We start from the raw sequence: 18872 nt of genomic DNA on the forward strand, positions 1-18872 counted from the left end.
TCTTAATCATCAGGGACATAAAAAGGGATTCATACACTTTCATTAGCTTGACGTTTGGGTCACTGCAGCCGCATCCCGATCATTTACGGGTTCGCACAGTCGGCAAGTGCCGTCATGAAAGCCGACATGATATGCTTCTTCAAAACTATACTAAAAGTGATAAATTGACGATTGTTCCACACATGTTCAAATGAAGCCTGTGCTGCCTCACAGCTGGTCCATCAAAGACACTTTTATCCGCGTGCGGAACACACACTGAATACGCCAATTTGTCTTGGCGGCTTCAGAAGGGACACAGTTTCATGCTACATAATGGCAGAATGATAAACAAGATATTGTAGTCGGAGAGACAGGACAAACCGGACAATGATTCTGCATAACACTTAGCGTATATACACAACTTCTGCTTCACTCAATATCCCACATGAGGCAATATTATATGTTCTGGCCGTGACACAGATTTGGAGGCAAATTGAACTTTTTTTTCTTCCATCAACGGCACAAACCTACCGGCAAATTCATTGAAGTGATTGCCAATATCGAAGGCCTGGTAGTTGTAATCGGCGTACTCGTAGTCAATGAATTTCACCATTCCTTAAACGGAGGAGGAGAAGGGGGGGGGGGGGGGGGGAGGGAAAAAGAAGCAGCGGTTACCAAGACAACACGAAGAACACATCTTAGGTATGTTTGTGTGTCCTCCTTTTTTATTCAAAGTGGAGAGAACCTTGTGGGAGTCAAAAGAACAAGGAGTCTCTTCCGACTGAGAGCCACCCCGGGCATCCTTGTGAAATACGCCGTGGAAATAATACACAATAAAAAAAAAAAAGGAGACCACAGATATGGTGAGACATGTAATAACGGGGTGCAGAGGTTGGGCTTTGTTAAATAGAGGGACAAGGGATGAATGCTGTGGGAGCTGCATTATTTCAAACTGATGAAAAGAAGCACCTTCATCATTATGAACATTAGCTTCAATAACAGACCTCTTCAGTCACAGAGCCACAATTACAGCGTCTAGCGCTGCGGTCGTATATTCTCAACGTTACTCAGCTGCCTGGTTGATGGTCGTCAGGACAATGTGCAGCACCCTCACCCTCTTTGTGGTTGTAGATGATGTTTTTGGTCAGAAGGTCGTTGTGGCAGAGGACGGTCGGCGAGTCCACCTGCGAGAGGTGTCTCTTCAGTGACTCCAGCTCAACGGACAACGTCTCAAAGCTGGGAACCTCGTGCAGCGCCGCGGGACTGGAGGAGGCACACAAAGGACATTACTTACTTTCTGCAAGGAACGTTTCATGAGAGAGGCGTGTCTTTGCTTCAGAGGCATTTGGGAACATTGGCGGTCCAGTTCAACATGCGTGAAGACCAACTTTGCCACTGTGTGATGTCACATGTGGGATGTCACACGTGTGATGGCCAAAGTGCAAAACCTCCTATCTGCAAAATGATCCAGGAGAAATGGGTGAAAACTGCATAACAAACAGCATTCTGCAAGAAAACAACAAGTTTTTTTTTTGTATTCTCAAAAAAGTGCATTTTGCTCTTCGGCTGCAAAAAAAGAGACAAGAGCTTCAGCTCTTAGTTTGAATCACTGTAGCTGACAAATACATGCAACATTTACATGATCTTTGTTATCATAACACAGATGTCATCATTATTTAGCAAATATCCAATACGGTCATACCAGCATCCATTACAGGGTTCAACTAAAAGCGCAGTTTATTTCCGCATTTAATTCTAAAATAAGTATGTTTTTGTGAACCCCCTTTTCCTCTTTGCATATCTAACTGCAGCCCTACTGTGAAGTATTGACTTTGGCACATTATTGACGTTATTTAAAATGTTTGGCTTGAATAAAAGTAGCACTACTTATTTAACTCGCTTCTTATTTTGTAGAATTCACCCTTTTCTAAAGGTGAATGTAATCCAGACGGTGACCTGCTTTAGTTTTTGGGGCCAATGAGGGAGGTCAGAGGTCAGGGATGGCACGAGGAGAAAGACCTGGGAAAAATATTAATTTTAATGCATGCATGGAAACTGTATTAAAAAAGTATTATCAGCAAAATGCACTCTAAGTGTCAAAAGTAAAAGAACAATCCCCCTTTTTTTACATTGTTAAATATGATATTGTTGGAATACTACTGATGCATTCATGTGGAAGTCATATTTTAACTACCTTTTGGGTAGTTCATGTGATCATGTGTTTTGTTTGATAATCACACGTCAAACATATTCGATCTTGATCTAAAAAGCTACATTCGTAACAATTAAAGCGCCTAGAAACACATTTGCACGATTGTGTAAGTATGTCTCATTGTAAAGTGCTACTATTATGTCCTTTGCTTCTTCAAGTGTTATTGTAAAGACTCAATCCAACCTGGATTTCCCCCTGAACACACTGTGACTCACCTGCCTTGATGAATGCTTCACCCTCAAAGAATCTGAACCGTCTGGCTCTCAGCGGCGCGTCAGCGTCCCGTTGTCTTTAGAGGGATGGCGAGCGTTGAGAAGCACAGACTTCAAATATGTATCTGCAGAAACCCTCATGGGTCGATGGGAGTTTTTAAACATTTGATATATTATCTAAAGAAAGTGGAGAGCAGCTAAGGGAAAAACTATTCTGAAACTTGTCTAAATGAAGAGGGGAAAAAAAAACACTTTATGACCCGGTGGTCCGGGGGAGTACAGCTATGTAAAAAAAAAAAAAACGTCACAAATTCCACACTTTTCTTGTGGGAGCAACATGTTTGTGAAGTGCAGCAGTTGGTCGAGCCTCCTCGAGAGGCCGCCTGCCTTGTTTTCACTCCGTTGATTGCTCCATCTATCAAGGAAGACGAATGTCCTTTGGACGTCAGTGTAAAAAATGCACCTGGAAGAAATGCCGCGCAAGCATCCGCCTGCTAATTAATTTCCGTGTTTTCCTCTCCAGCCGCCGGGCCGCGATGAGAGGGGTGTCATTTAAACACTAGCTATTTATTGGCGGGGGGGAACAAACAGACGCTCCGGTGTTATACACACTCGGAGACATCATTTAGCGAGGCCTGTTAGGAACAGCAGAGGGGCGAGGCCTCGGTTTATCTGCTGCCTGGTTCAGCTCCACGTCCTCAACACCAGCCATCCGCTCATGCTGTGGATGGACATCTGTCTAAAAACACCTTGAGATCCATTAATCGCTGTTCCCTGCAGAAAAATACGCAAACACACTTATATTCCTTTTAAAAATATCTGCTTTTTAATATCTTATTCAAACTGAAATAGCGCAAATGCCGTGAACTCCGTTCCAAATAGAAAGCTCGGCCTAGAATACATGTCGAGTGTTTGATTCACATCTACAGAGATCTTTCTGTTACTAAAAATCAACCCCCTCTGACATGCATAATTTATCTCTCTAATAGGAATAAAAAAAAATGTAAAAAAAGCAGTCCAATGGTGAATCACCCTGATTCCTTTTCAACCCGTCGCTTGCTTTAACTTAACAAACTGACTTTTAGCATAGAAAACCTGCGATTACTCGGGAGTGAAAAGCTAAATGAAAGACTTTCATCGGCTTTAAACGGAAACCTGTCGTCTGCCATCAGATCTTTTCCTCTCTCTTTTCATGAGCAATAGTTCGTCAAGTACATTCGCCTCCTGCTCCTTGTCAACTCTCTGTAAGGTAATTAGTGGAGTTTCCTCCTCTGGCGCTTCATTATCAATGTGCCTTATTTACATATGATTTCAAACACCAGCCGAGCACGGGGTTTTTTTTTTTTTTTTCTTTCTCCTTTTTTTCCTCCAGTTTTATGCGATTCGCGGGCGTGCAGACGGGAGCCGTAGCGGGGGGCCTTTGGGAGAAGAAGAGGTTGCACTCTTGCTTTCCATTGCCTTTCTCTCTTTTCTCTCCCATCTCTGACTTCTACTGTGCACTCCCTCTCCGAACCTTGCAGCTGCTGCAGCCTCTTTCGCTCTCTCTCTCTCCTTCCTTGTATCTCTCTCTCTCTCTCTCTCTGCACAGCGGGTGGCTTGAGAGCTGAAGACCTCCTCTGCAGGTGCAGCCCCTTCCTGCTCGCTCTCTGCCTTTCTTTTAGCATTTCCTCTGAAGATCACATTCATACCAGCACTCGTACATTCTCAAGTACAAAAGTTTCTCTGATGCCTGTTTGAGAATCACTTTTTTTTTAATTTCTTCTTTTTTTTCCCCATTCTTGGTCTTCTCTGTCTCTGCTTCTGTGTGTTTCATATTATTCATGCCGTTGCACAGTCAAGAGACCAGTATATATGCAAACAGACACACGCACACATTTTAACTATGAATTAACCTCTTAAATCTCATCTCTTGGATCTTATTAATTATGCCGTGGAGTTTCACTTCATCCACTTTTTCCATCACTCTTCACGCCAAATCCTAATTATTTATATTTTCCTGTTCATTTTGAGTTCTTCTGTGTTTGAGCGGCAGTGGACTCAGTCACATGATTGTCTCACGGTATAGCACCATCTATTGGGGCTCTCAATGTGGTGCAGCCGGCTTCTGGAGGCGCACATCACAGAGTATTGTCCTGATTCATCCGTACGATCATCACCTTTGATCTCACGCTGCACACAAAGTCATGCATTGTACGAATCAGGAGCTTTATTTTGTGATACTCTTATATGCGTCTGCTGTGTGTGAAACAGAAGCTTAAAAAGAGTCAAATGTAATATTAATGAAACCAAAATCTTCAGAATCTAGAGACATTAAACAATTGTAATACTTTTCTGTGCTCCATCTCACTCTATGGGCCTCACGTTGGCAGTGTTTCCTTTAATGCATCATTTTATGTTGGTTGAATAATAATTCATAATAATAATGTCAAATTCTAAGATTGGACTGAATCTATATTTCTTTCAGCTTGCTCAAGGTAATTTAAGGTTATTTTAGTGCATTATAGATAATCATATTGGCTTAAAGTACAATCATTATGACCTTAAAATTATACCGTCAATCTCGTAATAACCAAAAAAAAAATGATTCACTAAGTTTTGCATGATTTCGCACAAAATGAAAAAAGAAATGTAGATCTTTTATGGGCTTATTAGTAAGGGATGTGCTCTAAAACTAATACATTTATTATGAAATACTTTAATAGACTTATGGCAAATAAGTAAAGTCATACTAGCTTTCACTTCGAACCTCTGTGGGACTTTTGTCTTTCTGAATCCATGAAAGCTTCAACTCCTTGTCACGACGGCCTCCTCCTCCTCCTCCTCCTCCTCCGTCCCTTTCTTTAATGGATGACATGGAAACTCAAAGAAGCAACTCCATGTTTTTTTTCAAACGCGACGCAGAGACTCGAGGCCTGCCAGCCTCCGTTTGCTTGGACTTCCGACCCCTCGGCTGCACACATAAACAAGGTTGACCGTTTGACCGATAAGGGAGAGCTCTGCAGGAAGCTGGTGCTCTACGTCTGTTTCTTTGTAGTGTCTGGACGGAGCCTCCCACCCCGTGACCCCCTGTCAGAGATAATGCAATGTCACTGCCACGGAGGCCCCTCCCCCGCCTTGTCCCGCTGACCAATGGAAGCTCGCCGTGACAGTTTCCCAAAAGGTGAGAGAGGTGAATGTGCAATTTGAGTTGTTCAGTTACGTAAAAGACAATGTTACGGCTGGAGAGGTGCAGGTTTGAGAAGTGTACATTTGGCTTGTTAAAAAAAAAACAATAAGGCATCAGTGGAAGTGCAGCTGCTCAAAAGATAAAGATGTGGAAAATATTGCTGGTTTCTATCAAATGGATGAATGCAAAAAAATACGTTTTTTGTTTAAAACTGAGGTCATTAATTGACAGCTCTCTTACACATTAATTGATACCCTTCCTGCACCTGATAGGACGATTGACCATTCACTAAGACCCGCCCCCTCTTAGTTACTGTTGCTTACCTGCAGTTTCCAATGATAAAGGTGGCAGATAATGACTCTGAAACAATGCCTTCTTGATTTCAGACAAAAGGTAAATATTAAAAAAGCACACTTCTAATTTCTTGTTGTTGACCATTGATTTTGCTGCAGTGACAACTTGCTCATCAGCTACAAATTAAGCTAAAGTTAGCTCCAAGAGTCGGTTATAATCGCCGTCTCCAGATTACTTTTTAGTTTGCAGGTGGCTCTTTTTAATACATGAATCTTCTAAATGCCCTTGAAGGCTACATGATATTGTAAAGCTAACCTGTAACCCTGTAAACTATGTTGTTTGCTAATGATCTTCTGCTTGGCCTTTGGAGTAATGCTAGATTAGCACTGTTGGTATAAAGGTTAGCACTGTTGGTATAAAGCTAGTTTGCCAGACGTACTATAATGTGTTCAGTTCACGTGAGGGCAGATAAACACAATGATTCATCCAGTCCCTACACTCAGAGACTTCCATACAACCAGACTTCTTTTTGCACCCAGAGGAGTCGCCCACCAATGGCCAGTTTAAGGCATTGGCTTCACTCTTCAGATATCTCAAAACGCATGGAGGTGATTTAGTCACGAGGTCGTACCTCTTGGTGCAGCGCTGCTGCGAAGCCGGGCGGCTGCTGTAGCTGCTCTGCGCCACCGTCAGGAAGTGGGACATTTTTGTCCAGAGAAAAGGTTCAACAGGCGGACCACATTTTGGCTGGATGGAGTGGATTCTCCCCATCTCTGCTGCAATCAATCTGCGGAGAGAAAACATTTTCTCAGATGAGCCTGGCCCGCCGCTGTTATTGCACAAACAGCCATTATCAGAGTAGAAACACAACTCCCTTTCCATTTAGCGCTCTTATCTTGTTCTTCTCAAAAAAAAAGAAATGGGCCTTGTTCTACCCGTGACCTTTTGACTACTTGAGTGCTCGTTCTCGAGGCATCTTAGCCGTGACACGGAGCTGTCTGGGTATTCCCCACAGAGGCTATCGGGCGGAGCGAGGTTGATTGATGTGTACCGTGGACCCGTCCGCTCAGCCTTGGCTGTGTTGTGTCCTACTGTCCTGTGGTGAGAATAATGGCGCTGGTCTGTTATCGCGAGGATGATGAATGAACCCGGGGCATGACTAAACAACATTGCTCAACATGAAATATGACTGAAATAATTAAAATAAGAAAAAACACCTGCATCAGCACAATTGAGTCTCTCAACACACACACACACACACACACACACACACACACACACACACACACACAGTTTCCTTAGAAAACATAAATGGTCAAGGTTGCACTAAATGGACCTGGAATAGCTATCAGCATTAATTTGCCATTTTTGTATTCATGATATTAATGGGAGTATATGGCAGCCTTCATGCTAATGTCTCCACTGACATATTATGTTTTAGCTTTTATATTTCAAATAAGTAGTCTTGTTAATTAATTAAATCAACAATGTTATGCAACATTTTTACAATTTTTTTTTTATAAATTGGTGTAGTAATAGCTAATTCATTTGACCAGAGAAAAACTGTTGAATGAAGAAAATATTTAGATGGAATACATAATTAAAACGGTTCAAATTTGTCCAGCTTTTTATTAAAATATAACTTTTTTTTTAATGCAGGCCTTTAATTTAGCTTTTTCATAAAGTGATTATATAACCTGTTTAATTTATTTAGATTGAATTTGTTCATGTTTAATTCTTTTAAACAACAATAATTAAAAAAACATAATTTTCGGAGGCAAACTTAGTGGCGAGGCTGATTCTCGTACCATTTTTTGAAAAGTCTTAATGTGTGCATGAATTGTTTTTAATGTAACGTCCACACAGGTCGATGATCTCTGATCAAATCCACGTTGTAAAATAAACAGAGAGTCTGAACGCCGATCCGGGCAGAGACCTGTAGATGGAGGGCTGCCGGAGCAGCTCGTCATCCAGCACCGTCCCTCTCACAAACTCGTAGCAGATGCCGTTCTGGAAGCTGCAGTAGATCTGCGGGCCGCAGCCGTGGGTGTGGAAGACCTGGAGCATCTCCACCTCCCGGTCCCTGTTCACGTAGAGCTCCGTCATTTTGCCGTACAGACGCACCAGAACGCAACCGGGCTCCTGGAGGGAAGCCACGTAGCAGCCAATCAGCTGGTTGGTGATGCCTTCTGTGAATGTCTGAAAGGACAGGAAATAAAAAAGACATTTAATTAAATTGAAAGAGAGAAAAAAAGTGTCATGCAATTTACGGTGATAATCCACTTCTGATCCTATAGGTTATGTTTTTCTTTTGTTTCATTCATTCACGTTTAGTGTTTCTCTCGCCTCTCCTCCACTTCACTTCACTTCCCGCCTCTGTGTGTTTTCCCGCCATTTTTGACTGTCTGCCTCGCTCTGATTAGTTTCACCTGTCCCTCGTTAGCCCTGCACAGGCTCACCTGTCAATTAGTCTGGCTGACAGAAACTGAAACCCTTTCAAGGACAACCCTTACCTGAAAAGTAGCTGCTAACTATGGCAGTTAAATGAATGTAGAATAAAAAGTACAATTTTGCTCTGAAATTAAATTGAGTAGAAGCATCAAGTAACATTAAAACCCCAAAGTGTACTTGGTTACATTTTACTCTTAAGAATCAGTTGTTTAAATCATAATTATGTGATATCTATTGATTATTCAGATATTAAAGGTTAATATATGATATATTGAGCAAGATAATATGCAAGGCTGGATTACCAACTGTGTAACAGGAAGCTAAAGGTCTCAGGTGCACCTGTCCGATCAGGTGTCAGTTGTTTTTTTGCAGGGTTGACGTATTTGTCTAGGCCAACCGTGGAAGTAATCATCGCACTGGTTCCCTCGACAAAAAGTCCGATATTTTTTGGGGTTGGATTTTGGAACATTGCAGAAAATAAGCTCTGTAGCAAAACGTTTTTTTTACGAAGATAATCTTCACAAATGAACACCAATTTTGCATGTAAATGCATCTAGCCTCATATTTAGCAGTTTGTTAGCTACCGCCCTTTTAAAGACGTGTACAACATTAAAAATGAAAGAGGGGTATTGACTGACATATTTTTTAGCGTAGAAGAAAACATTGAAATCTCTTCAGCTTGTGTAAACCACAGACCTTATTTCAGGCATCCAATCAAAAATCCATTAAAAATGCAAAATTCACTTTAGCTAATGTTGTGGCCCTGTCTTTAGACTGTGTAAAATATATATATATAAATATATATATATATATAAATATATATATATATATATATATATATAAATATATATATATATATAAATATATATATATAAATATATATATATATATATATATATAAATGTATGTCAAATGAAATAGACGCAGGTAAATGCAACAGTAATGACAGACATGGAGCTGCAGACAGCTGCAGCCTGAACTTGTTGCCGTTAAACATCACACTTCCAGCGCAGCGTGTGCTGCCCTGTGTGTGTACACAACAATACCACAGTGACCACTGTTTGCCTGCAAAGGACCCACGGGACATGTGTTGTCTTTCAGTGGTTTCTCTGAGTCTCTCATTCTCTGCCACAGTCTCCATGGCATTCCTCTGAGCCTCAGATTGCACTGCACACAGTGTTTTTCTTCATCTAGATGGAAAGGGAACAAATATGCCCACCTTGACATCGGGGGAAGAGCCACTTGAACACTTTCCACTGGCTTTGACATTGTTATCAAACTCCCTTTGTCTCTGATCTGGTTTTTCTGATGCACTGCGTTTTATTTGATACATAAATCCGTACAGTTCTGGACATGTGTCCATAAACTGCTTTAAAACAAGTGCTAAAAGAAGCCATGAAAATAGTATTTTTTTGCATTTTTCTTAATTATTAATTTACGTGAACCCCTTTGACACTGTCTTTCAGTTTTTTTGCCTTGTTTTCCCTTTGTTTTCAATTTCTTTTCAAGTTAAAGTGCATGTTAAGCACTTCAATTGCCTTGAAATGTGTCTATTGTTTGTAAAAAAAAAATTAAATAAAGAATAATTACAAGAGCAAAGGTGAGAAGCATAAGATATAACAAAGTAGTTTGAAAACAAAACCTCATATACAAGAGAGTTTAAAGTGCAGGTGTAACGGGAACTATATGTCCTTCCCCTGTAGAGTCTGATTATTCAGACAGATGAACACAACACGTCACTGGGTCTGAAGGGAAACATACTCCTTTGTGTACACTACTGGACCTGGTGTAGATTGAGAGGTCACCCACCCGATGTGCTGTCACCTAACAAACATAAACCCTATTTCTCTGAAAGATTGGACCTTGTGTTTGCACATGGGACCAGAATGGGATTATCCTGTTCTGAACAGATTCTCTGACAACAATACACATCTGTTCCCAGGGTTGACATCATAAAAAAAACATCTACTTCTTTTGTCCAGTTAACCTTGGTTTCTCTGCTGTTTTTTTTTTATATATACGCAAGACATGGCCACAACTTTCTATTATAAAGCATATAGATGGCGATGCATTTTTGGTATCGTCAACAAATCCCATGAAATGACCAGAACCAATGTGTTATTCTGCCTCTCAATACCGTTTGACTTTCCCAAACAAAAGTCTGCAGAGAAAATGTTGGCATTGAACGTGTCTGCAGGTACAGGATGAGTTGGATGTTGACGTTTCATTCATACGTTTGATCAGCCTTGTATCTTGCTCGCGGAAAAGCACTTTGTGGTTAACGTTGAGAAGTTATTGATTAGTTTAAGGCTTCAAAACTACTTGGTTAAGGTAAAGAAAAATACATCTATAATGCTATATCTATCAACACATTGGCATTTATTGTATCCGTGGTTTGCAGAAATGTACAATGCCAACATTCTTCTGGCCAACTGTATTCTACGAAAGACACGAACGCTTGCTTTCGTTTTTTAAGGCTTAATAGTGTCCTAAAACAGCTTATTGGCTTTGTCTTTTTGCCAAATGTTACTGAAGAAAATAGATCACTTGCTGGTTAAGCATTTTTGGCAACAGAATTGGTGAGCTAGTGAATATTTACAGGGATAGGGATACATGGAATATAAGCTGCAGTCCATGTTCCTTATAAAAAAAAGGAACTATATATATATATATATATATATATATATATATATATATATATATATATATATATATATATATATATATATATATATATATATATATGTATGTATGCAGGCACATTCTATTAATCTCGTACAGTTTATGAACTCACACTTCACATTTAACCTGCAGCAATTCTGCTCTGCTCACACTGTCCGGATCAATTGACCGGTCATGACGTTGAGTTCACACTGACCATACGCATGGAACACCTAATCGTGTTTTTAAACTGAACATATGAAGTTAATTCAAACAAGACAACAACAACTACATCCTCAACAAAGAGAGGAAGGTCACATTGGGCCCTTTTTGTGCTATTTAAGTAAGAGAAGAAACATGGTGCTGGAGAATGCAGACAATATGGTCTGTTCTGTTCTGCCATCAAGTTCAGGTTTATATTGCAGCAATCTCAGTCGAAACTGCAGTTTGTAAAAGACTACTCCGATAATATTAAAACCAGTTCACAAAGGTTTATGAAGGATCTTCCGACAGCAGCCGTGAGGGAAATTGCACAGTGGAACGGCTCAGATTGCCGTCACACAAAGGGTGAAAACGCACAAATTGAGTTTTATATCTCTTGTGAAGACTAGACCCTCATTGTGAGTCTACACTTTAACAATTCAGATGTTTTATGAAAATGAATGACGGGAGAAAATATTAAATTGGAAGTTTGAAGATCTCTAAATCTTTTTTTTGTTGCTTCTCTTTTATCCATCAGCACTTTTTCTGAAGATACTAAACAAACACAATTTGCAAACAGAAACTATTTGCAAATGTCAGTGACATGTTGTCATGTGACACTCAACATCTAAATGAGATAAATCCTTATCTCTCACAAAATGACATTCCCATGTATGCATTCTCAATTAAACTTTGAGGGATTTATTTTTCAAACAGTTATAAACATGTGGTTGACATTAAACAAAAAAGGAATCAAAACTACTTGGGTAGGTTTAGTAAAAAACTGATTTGACTTCAAATCATTACATTTGTTACGTTATCTAAGCCAGCTGTCCCCAACCACGTGATACGTTACCCCAAAAATGAAACTCACAAGTTAGCAAAAAATGAGTGACTGGCAGTGGCCTTAAAAGTACGTTTCAGAGAACAACTCTGCCGGTGTTCTGGATTAAAATCGAGGCAGAAAATCCTGAGATCGCCAAAAAAGCTCTGAAAACCCTGCTTCCTTTTCTAACATCCTGTCTTTGTGAAGCGAGGTTTTCTGCAGCGACAGTGACAAGAACTAAGTTACAAAGTAGACGACATAACAGTTTAAGTTACGGAGTTGACTAGACATAAAGAACACACTTCGGGTGTCGTTGTCTCCCATCACCCTGAGATAGGAGACAGAGAAACAAGCTCACAGCTCGCACTAATGAGTTGTATTTTTATGCACTTTATATTTGTTTTTATGCCGGTCGTATCATTGTATCACGGCATATTTATCAGCCACACTTTTAAGGCTGGTCCGTGAAAATATTGTTTTACACGAAACGGGTCCGTGGCGCAAAAAAGGTTGTGGACCGCTGTTCTACGCTTACGGACATACATTTAAATGAGTGATACATTTTGGTTCCACACAGGACACAAACAGCTCTCTGAGGTTAAAGACCTGAGTAAGATTGACGTGTTCACCACCCCAACCTACTCCACATGCAGACCATCATTAGAAGCCTATTTGTGAAACATCAAAAACAAGTCAACCCCCTACCCCAGGAGGGGACAGCATTACCTGGACCAGGAGGAACAAATAAACTCCATCCTCATTGGAACACCTGACATTCAAACTCTCTGGGCATTTCAATTATCTACCGCCGACCCCCCAAACCCGACCCTGCCTTCCACTGTCCGACCTAAGGAAATCCCCCGCTAACCGCCCGGTCACTCTCCTAATTCTCCTAATCTACGCCTCAGAACTCAATTAATCACTGTCTGGCATAGAGACTGCAACCTGGACCCCATCCCTTCCACTTTAGTCATGGCTTGTTTCCCGGCCCTCCGCTCCTCTCTATCGTCAACTCCTCTACTGGCTGTGTCCTCAAAGCCTGGCCTTGACCCCGTCATCCTTAAAAACTACAGACACATCTCCAATCTTCATTTTCTGTCTAAAATACTGGAACGCACTGTTACCATGACCAACAGTGACAAATCTGGAATCCTCATCATTGGCCCCGAACCACGAAACAAATCCCACCACAACTTCTGCCTCTGCATCGATGGACCCACTTGTTCCTTCCTCCACACACATCCGTAACCTTTGTGTCTTCTTCGGTCCAACCCTCTGCTTCGAACGCCACGTCAAGCACATCACAAAAAGCGCCTTCTTTCATCGTAAAAACATCGCCTGTTTACGCCCCTCCCTCTCTTCTTCAGCCACTGAAACATTCATCTACGTCTTCATCACCTCCTGACTGGACGACTGCAACCGCATCCTGTACGGCACATCCACCAAAATAGATGGATGGACGGACGTACGGATGGATGTATACTTTATTCATCGCCAAGGGTAAATGTGTTAACTTCGTTAAATCAACAAACTACAATACATCTAGAATTCAGCAGCCCACACATCACCCCAGTCCTCCAAAACCTCCACTGGCTCCCCGTACAGCAAAGAATCCAGTTCAAGATCATCCTCGTCACATAGAAAGCTCTTCACAACCCTAAACCTCTCCATACCGTTCTAACCTCCTTCACCGACATGCTCCCACCTGCAGACATCAACCTCCTCCACCCGCCGCTACTCTGTCTAACAATCTAACCGTCACTCGGCGCTTTCAAAACTGCACTTAAAACTCGTCTATTGAAATCTGCTTTTAACCTGTGGTGGTACTTATGTATGTTTTTGTTCTGTTTCTTACTGTTATGTCATCTCTCTTGTCTATAAGGTTATTGCTTTTCTGGTTTTTACCACAACATATTCTGTCAAGAGCAAATTGCATTGTACAGCGAGCAACGCACAGAGCAGTGACTAGAGGTGTCAAAAGTATTCACATTCATTACTCAAGTAGAAGTATAGATACTAGGGTTTAAAAATACTTCTGTAAAAGTTGAAGTATCAACTCAAGCTTTTTACTTAAGTAAAAGTACTGGTTTAAAAACTACTTAAAAGTATACAAGTAAAAGTAATGTAAGGGGAATGTTTTTTTTTCCATTAAGGACAAACTCTTAAGCTGCGTCTCAGGGGCCTATAGTGCACTACCCCACCTCCCCCAAAACAATCATTTTTATAAAGGCCATAATTGTCACGCCCCGGGTGTGTGGTGCAGAGACTTAGGTGCAAAGGAAGAGACCGGAAGCAGGTTAGAGGGAGGGGAAAAATTCAAAACGTTCTTTACTTAAAAAAAACTCCAAAACAAAACTAGGAAAAGGTGGCACAGGACGTGGAGCACATGAACACACGTAAACAAAGACAAACCGACAGGGGACAAGGGAAGGTGGGGGAGTATATATAGGGGAGGGGAACCACAGGTGAAGGGAATGATAATCAGGAGACACAAACACATCCACACACAATCAACCAGGTGCTACTGGTAGAATGGAAGTAAGGTCCCTGGGGGCATCCTCGGGCTCGAACTGGCGGGAGAGAGCATCCGGCTTCACGTTCCTAGAGCCTGGACGGTAAGACAAGGTGAAGTCAAAACGGATAAAGAACAGTGCCCACCTGGCCTGTCTGGAGTTCAGCCTCTTTGCCGTCCTGATGTACGGGGTTCTTGTGTTCTTGTGGGGTTCTTGTGGTCGGTCCACGCTAGGAACGGTTGTCCAGCCCCCTCCAACCAGTGTCTCCACTCCTCTAGCGCCAGCTTAAGGGCCAACAGCTCCCGGTTGCCCACATCGTAGTTCCTCTCTGCTGGGGACAACCTCCTTGAGAAGAAGGCACATGGGTGGACCTTGTTGTCCTTGGGGGAGCGCTGCGAGAGGACCCCTCCTACCCCCACATCGGAGGCGTCAACCTCGACGATGAACTGGAGTTCAGGGTCAGGCAGTGCGAGGATGGGGGCAGAGGTGAACCGCTTCTTGAGGGCTTGGAATGCCTCTCCTGCTTGAATGTTCCACAGGAACCTGGTGCCTGGAGAGGTGAGCGCATGGAGGGGGGCTGCCACAGAACTATAGCTCCTAATAAAGCATCTGTAGAAGTTAGCAAATCCCAAAAACCTCTGTAGCTGCTTTCGGTCCGATGGGACCGGCCAGTCAAAAACTGCACTAACCTTGGCCCCCTCCATCTGGATACTCCCAGGTGCCACAATGAAGCCTAGGAAGGGGACGGCGCGTTGGTGGAACTTGCACTTCTCCGCCTTGACAAACAGCTTATTCTCTAGCAGCCGCTGTAAAACCCTCCGGACATGCTGCTCATGTTCCTTCTTATCCTTGGAAAAAAAAAAATCAAAATGTCATCCAGGTACACAAACAAACACATTCAACATGTCCCTAAGGACATCATTGACCAGGGCCTGAAACACGGCTGGGGCATTAGTGAGCCCAAAAGGCATGACAAGGTACTCATAATGGCCGCTGGGGGTATTGAACGCTGTCTTCCACTCATCCCCCTCCCTGATTCTGACAAGGTGATAGGCGTTTCTTAAATCGAGCTTTCTTAAAGATGGTAGCCCCTTGCAACAGTTTGAAAGCAGAGGAAATGAGTGGGAGGGGGTACCTATTCTTGACAGTGATGTCATTGAGGCCTCGGTAGTCGATGCAGGGGCGTAGTGACTTGTCTTTCTTGCTCACAAAGAAGAAACCAGCTCCTGCTGGGGAAGAGGATGGACGAATGATACCCGCAGCCATGGAGCTCTTGATGTACTGGCTCATCGCCTCCGTCTCCGGGGCAGATAGAGAGTAAAGGGGGGGGGGGGGGGGGGGAAGGCCCCTGCGAGAAGGTCGATGGCGCAGTCGTAGGGACGGTGAGGGGGGAGGTGGGTGGCATGGGTCTTGTCAAACACCTCCCTGAGGTCTTGGTATACGGGGGGAACCCCAGAGACGTCCGCTGCATCTGTAACGGGGCCCGAAGGCTTGGAAGAAGTATTAGGAGAGGCAGATCGGAGACAAGATGAGTGACAATGGGTGCTCCACCCCACTATGGACCCTGTAAGCCAGTCAATGTTTGCTAGCAATGTTTGCTAAGGTGCGGAAGCGGATTGCATAATCAGCCACCCGACTGCTCCCCTGCCGGAGAGTCAGAAGTTCCCGGGCCGCCTCTCTGCCCGGGGTCGAACACCCTTCTTAGGGCCCCGGAAAAGTCCAAAACAGAGTGGCAAATAACTGACTGATGATCCCACTCAGCTGTGGCCCACTCCCGTGCCCTCCCTGTGAGGTTGGTAATGATGAACGCCACTCTGGACCGTTCAGTGGGGTAGGACGAGGGTTGGAGGTCAAAGGTGAGGGAGCATAGTGAGAGAAAGGAGCGACACGTTGCAGCCGTCGTACCTCTCAATTTGTGGGACTCTGGGCTCCGGGTGCGAGTTGGGTGAGGGCCCCAGGGCCAGCGGGACCGGTGGACCAGACGGGGCTGGTACCGCTGGAGGTGGAGAACCAAGCCTGGAGAGCACCTGCTGCATCTGGAGGCCTAGAGCCTGCAGCTGGCCTGTCATGTCGTCCTGAAACGAACCTTGGCGAGTGTGAAGTTCCCGGAGCCCGCCCTCCAAACCAGAGAGCAACTGTTCATGGTTGTACAACCGTTCTCCTTGCTTCCGGAGAGCTGAATGCATGGGGCTCTCCTCTGCTGAGTCAGTCATGGTCGGTTAATCCCGTCACGCCCCGGGTGTGTGGTGCGGAGACTCAGGTGCAAAATAAGAGACCGGAAGCAGGTTTGAGGGAGGGGAAAAATCCAAAACGTTCTTTACTTCAAAAAAACTCGAAAACAAAACTAGGAAAAGGTGGCACAGGACGTGGAGCACATGAACACACGTAAACAAAGACAAACCGACAAGGGAAGGTGGGGGAGTATATATAGGGGAGGGGAAACACAGGTGAAGGGAATGATAATCAGGGGAGACCCATGAGTGGCTGAAGGCAGGTGAAGGGAATGACAATCAGGAGACACACAAACACACCCACACACAATCAACCAGGTGTTACAATAATGACTATTATGTTTTAAAATGTTATGTTGAAAAATGTGGGATGCACTAGTCTACCCGTTTCAGCTGCATGTATGCCCATTTAAAATGATCACATGTTATTACAATGCAAATACATTAAAGTACCATATGTGTACTACTGAGCATTAACATGCATTTCATGGAGCGGAAAACATGACAACTAGTTGCCTATAAGTAGTGTAATAGTGCAAAATAGGCGGCGGCGGCGACTCCGACACAAACACTTAAAGCTGTGGTTCTCAAACTTTTTCTGTAAATAACATAATTGTGTGACTCATCTGTGCTTTTATAAATAACAGAATAAAGAAAATTGCAATCACTTTCAAGTAAATCAGATTGACCCATCAGACAATGTTTTGTGTAAGTTCTATCTGTGCAAAAAAATACTCATATTTAGTTACTACTAAATAGCTCATTGTGGAAAACAATAAGCTTTTAATTTTTTTTGCCAAACAAAATAGAATGAGTGCAGATTTGTGAGCCATCACGTTGTATCAGTATTAGTGGCTGTGGTGACCTGCTTTCCTCGACACATATGTTATAAACGGGGTTGTAGATTTGATACAGCCTCTCTCAATTCATGCTCAATATTGAGCTTAGATCTGTTTTTTTATTTTGAGAAACGCAACAGCAGGAAAAGACGAGCTCACGAAGCTCACGGCGTCGCGTCAAATCGCGCATGCGCAAGCGTAACCTGTTAACGGCGTACCGTAACCATTGACCCGAAAGTACAGGCATTTGTCCATGTATTTATTAATGACTTAGTTTTATATCCGTGTACTTTGTACTTTTGTAATATGTGAAGCCAGCAGCTCATTGTTGGTAGAAGACACGAGCACTTTGGCTCGTTTCACCTGGAGCAGGAGAGCTGCTCCGGGTTCAGAGAGCTGCTCCGGGTTCAGAGAGCCGCTCCGGGTTCAGAGAGCTGCTCCGGTGCGAGGAGAACTCCGGTTGCTCCTCACAGGAGAGCTGCTGTTGCATCTTCACCCTGTGAGCGTTTAAAACGCAGATATAGCGGTCTACTTTTCACGCGACATATTTTTCGCAGCGCTCTGTCCGCTGGTGTGTGTGCTCAGCGCTCGCCTGTGTGCGCGCGCACGTATCCGTGGGCAACGGGGCGGAGAGGTTTTTTTGTGTGTTTTTGAACGATGACGAGCCGGAGTGAAAACAAACCAAAATGAAATAGTAACGAGGCTATTTTTAAAATGTAGGGAGTAGAAAGTACAGATATTTGCGTGAAAATGTAAGGAGTGGAAGTAAAAAGTCGTCTGAAAAATAAATACTCCAGTAAAGTATAGATGCCCAACATTTCTACTTAAGTAAGGTAACGAAGTATTTGTACTTCGTTACTTGACACCTCTGGCAGTGACCCCCTATAGCAACCTTAGAGCAACCCTTATGAAAAGTTATGTCTATATAATAACGAGTATAATAACTGAGAGAATCCACTATAGGGCGGGCAGTGAATGGGTCAATCAAACACGGGGTTATTATCGAGAAGACCTTAGTGTGTGTGTCCCATGTGAAACCAAAAGTAAGCCTTAACTTTATGCTTGTTACGTAATGTTACGTGAAGTCTGCTAAGGGTGGTGGTTGTTTATTTACGATAGTTACATTTATACGTTACTTTATATATTTCCAATTTAAAGAAATAACTTTCTTCTAACCTTAACCAAATAGCTTTGTTGCATAAATCTTACCAATTGTTTCACAAATTTAACCACGTGGCATTGTGCCTTTTTTTGCATGGAAGATATATGGCGGATATGAACCGAATT

The 18872-nt window shown here is 42.9% G+C and overlaps 1 protein-coding gene across 1 annotated transcript in view; it reads right to left on the reverse strand.

The window, feature by feature from the left end:
- Positions 1-18872, reverse strand: part of LOC306741551 (ethanolamine kinase 1) — a gene marked incomplete at both ends in the record, with an annotated part of 31043 nt that overhangs the window by 11912 nt on the left and 259 nt on the right. Inside the window, 4 exons of the mRNA XM_079223857.1 lie at positions 511-594; positions 1094-1242; positions 6495-6650; positions 7800-8062. Coding sequence (XP_079079983.1) covers positions 511-594; positions 1094-1242; positions 6495-6650; positions 7800-8062 — 652 coding nt within the window. The remainder of the gene's footprint in view (positions 1-510; positions 595-1093; positions 1243-6494; positions 6651-7799; positions 8063-18872) is intronic.

This window comes from Taurulus bubalis, assembly GCF_910589615.1.
Source record: "Taurulus bubalis genome assembly, chromosome: 9".
NCBI classification, from domain to species: domain Eukaryota; kingdom Metazoa; phylum Chordata; class Actinopteri; order Perciformes; family Cottidae; genus Taurulus; species Taurulus bubalis.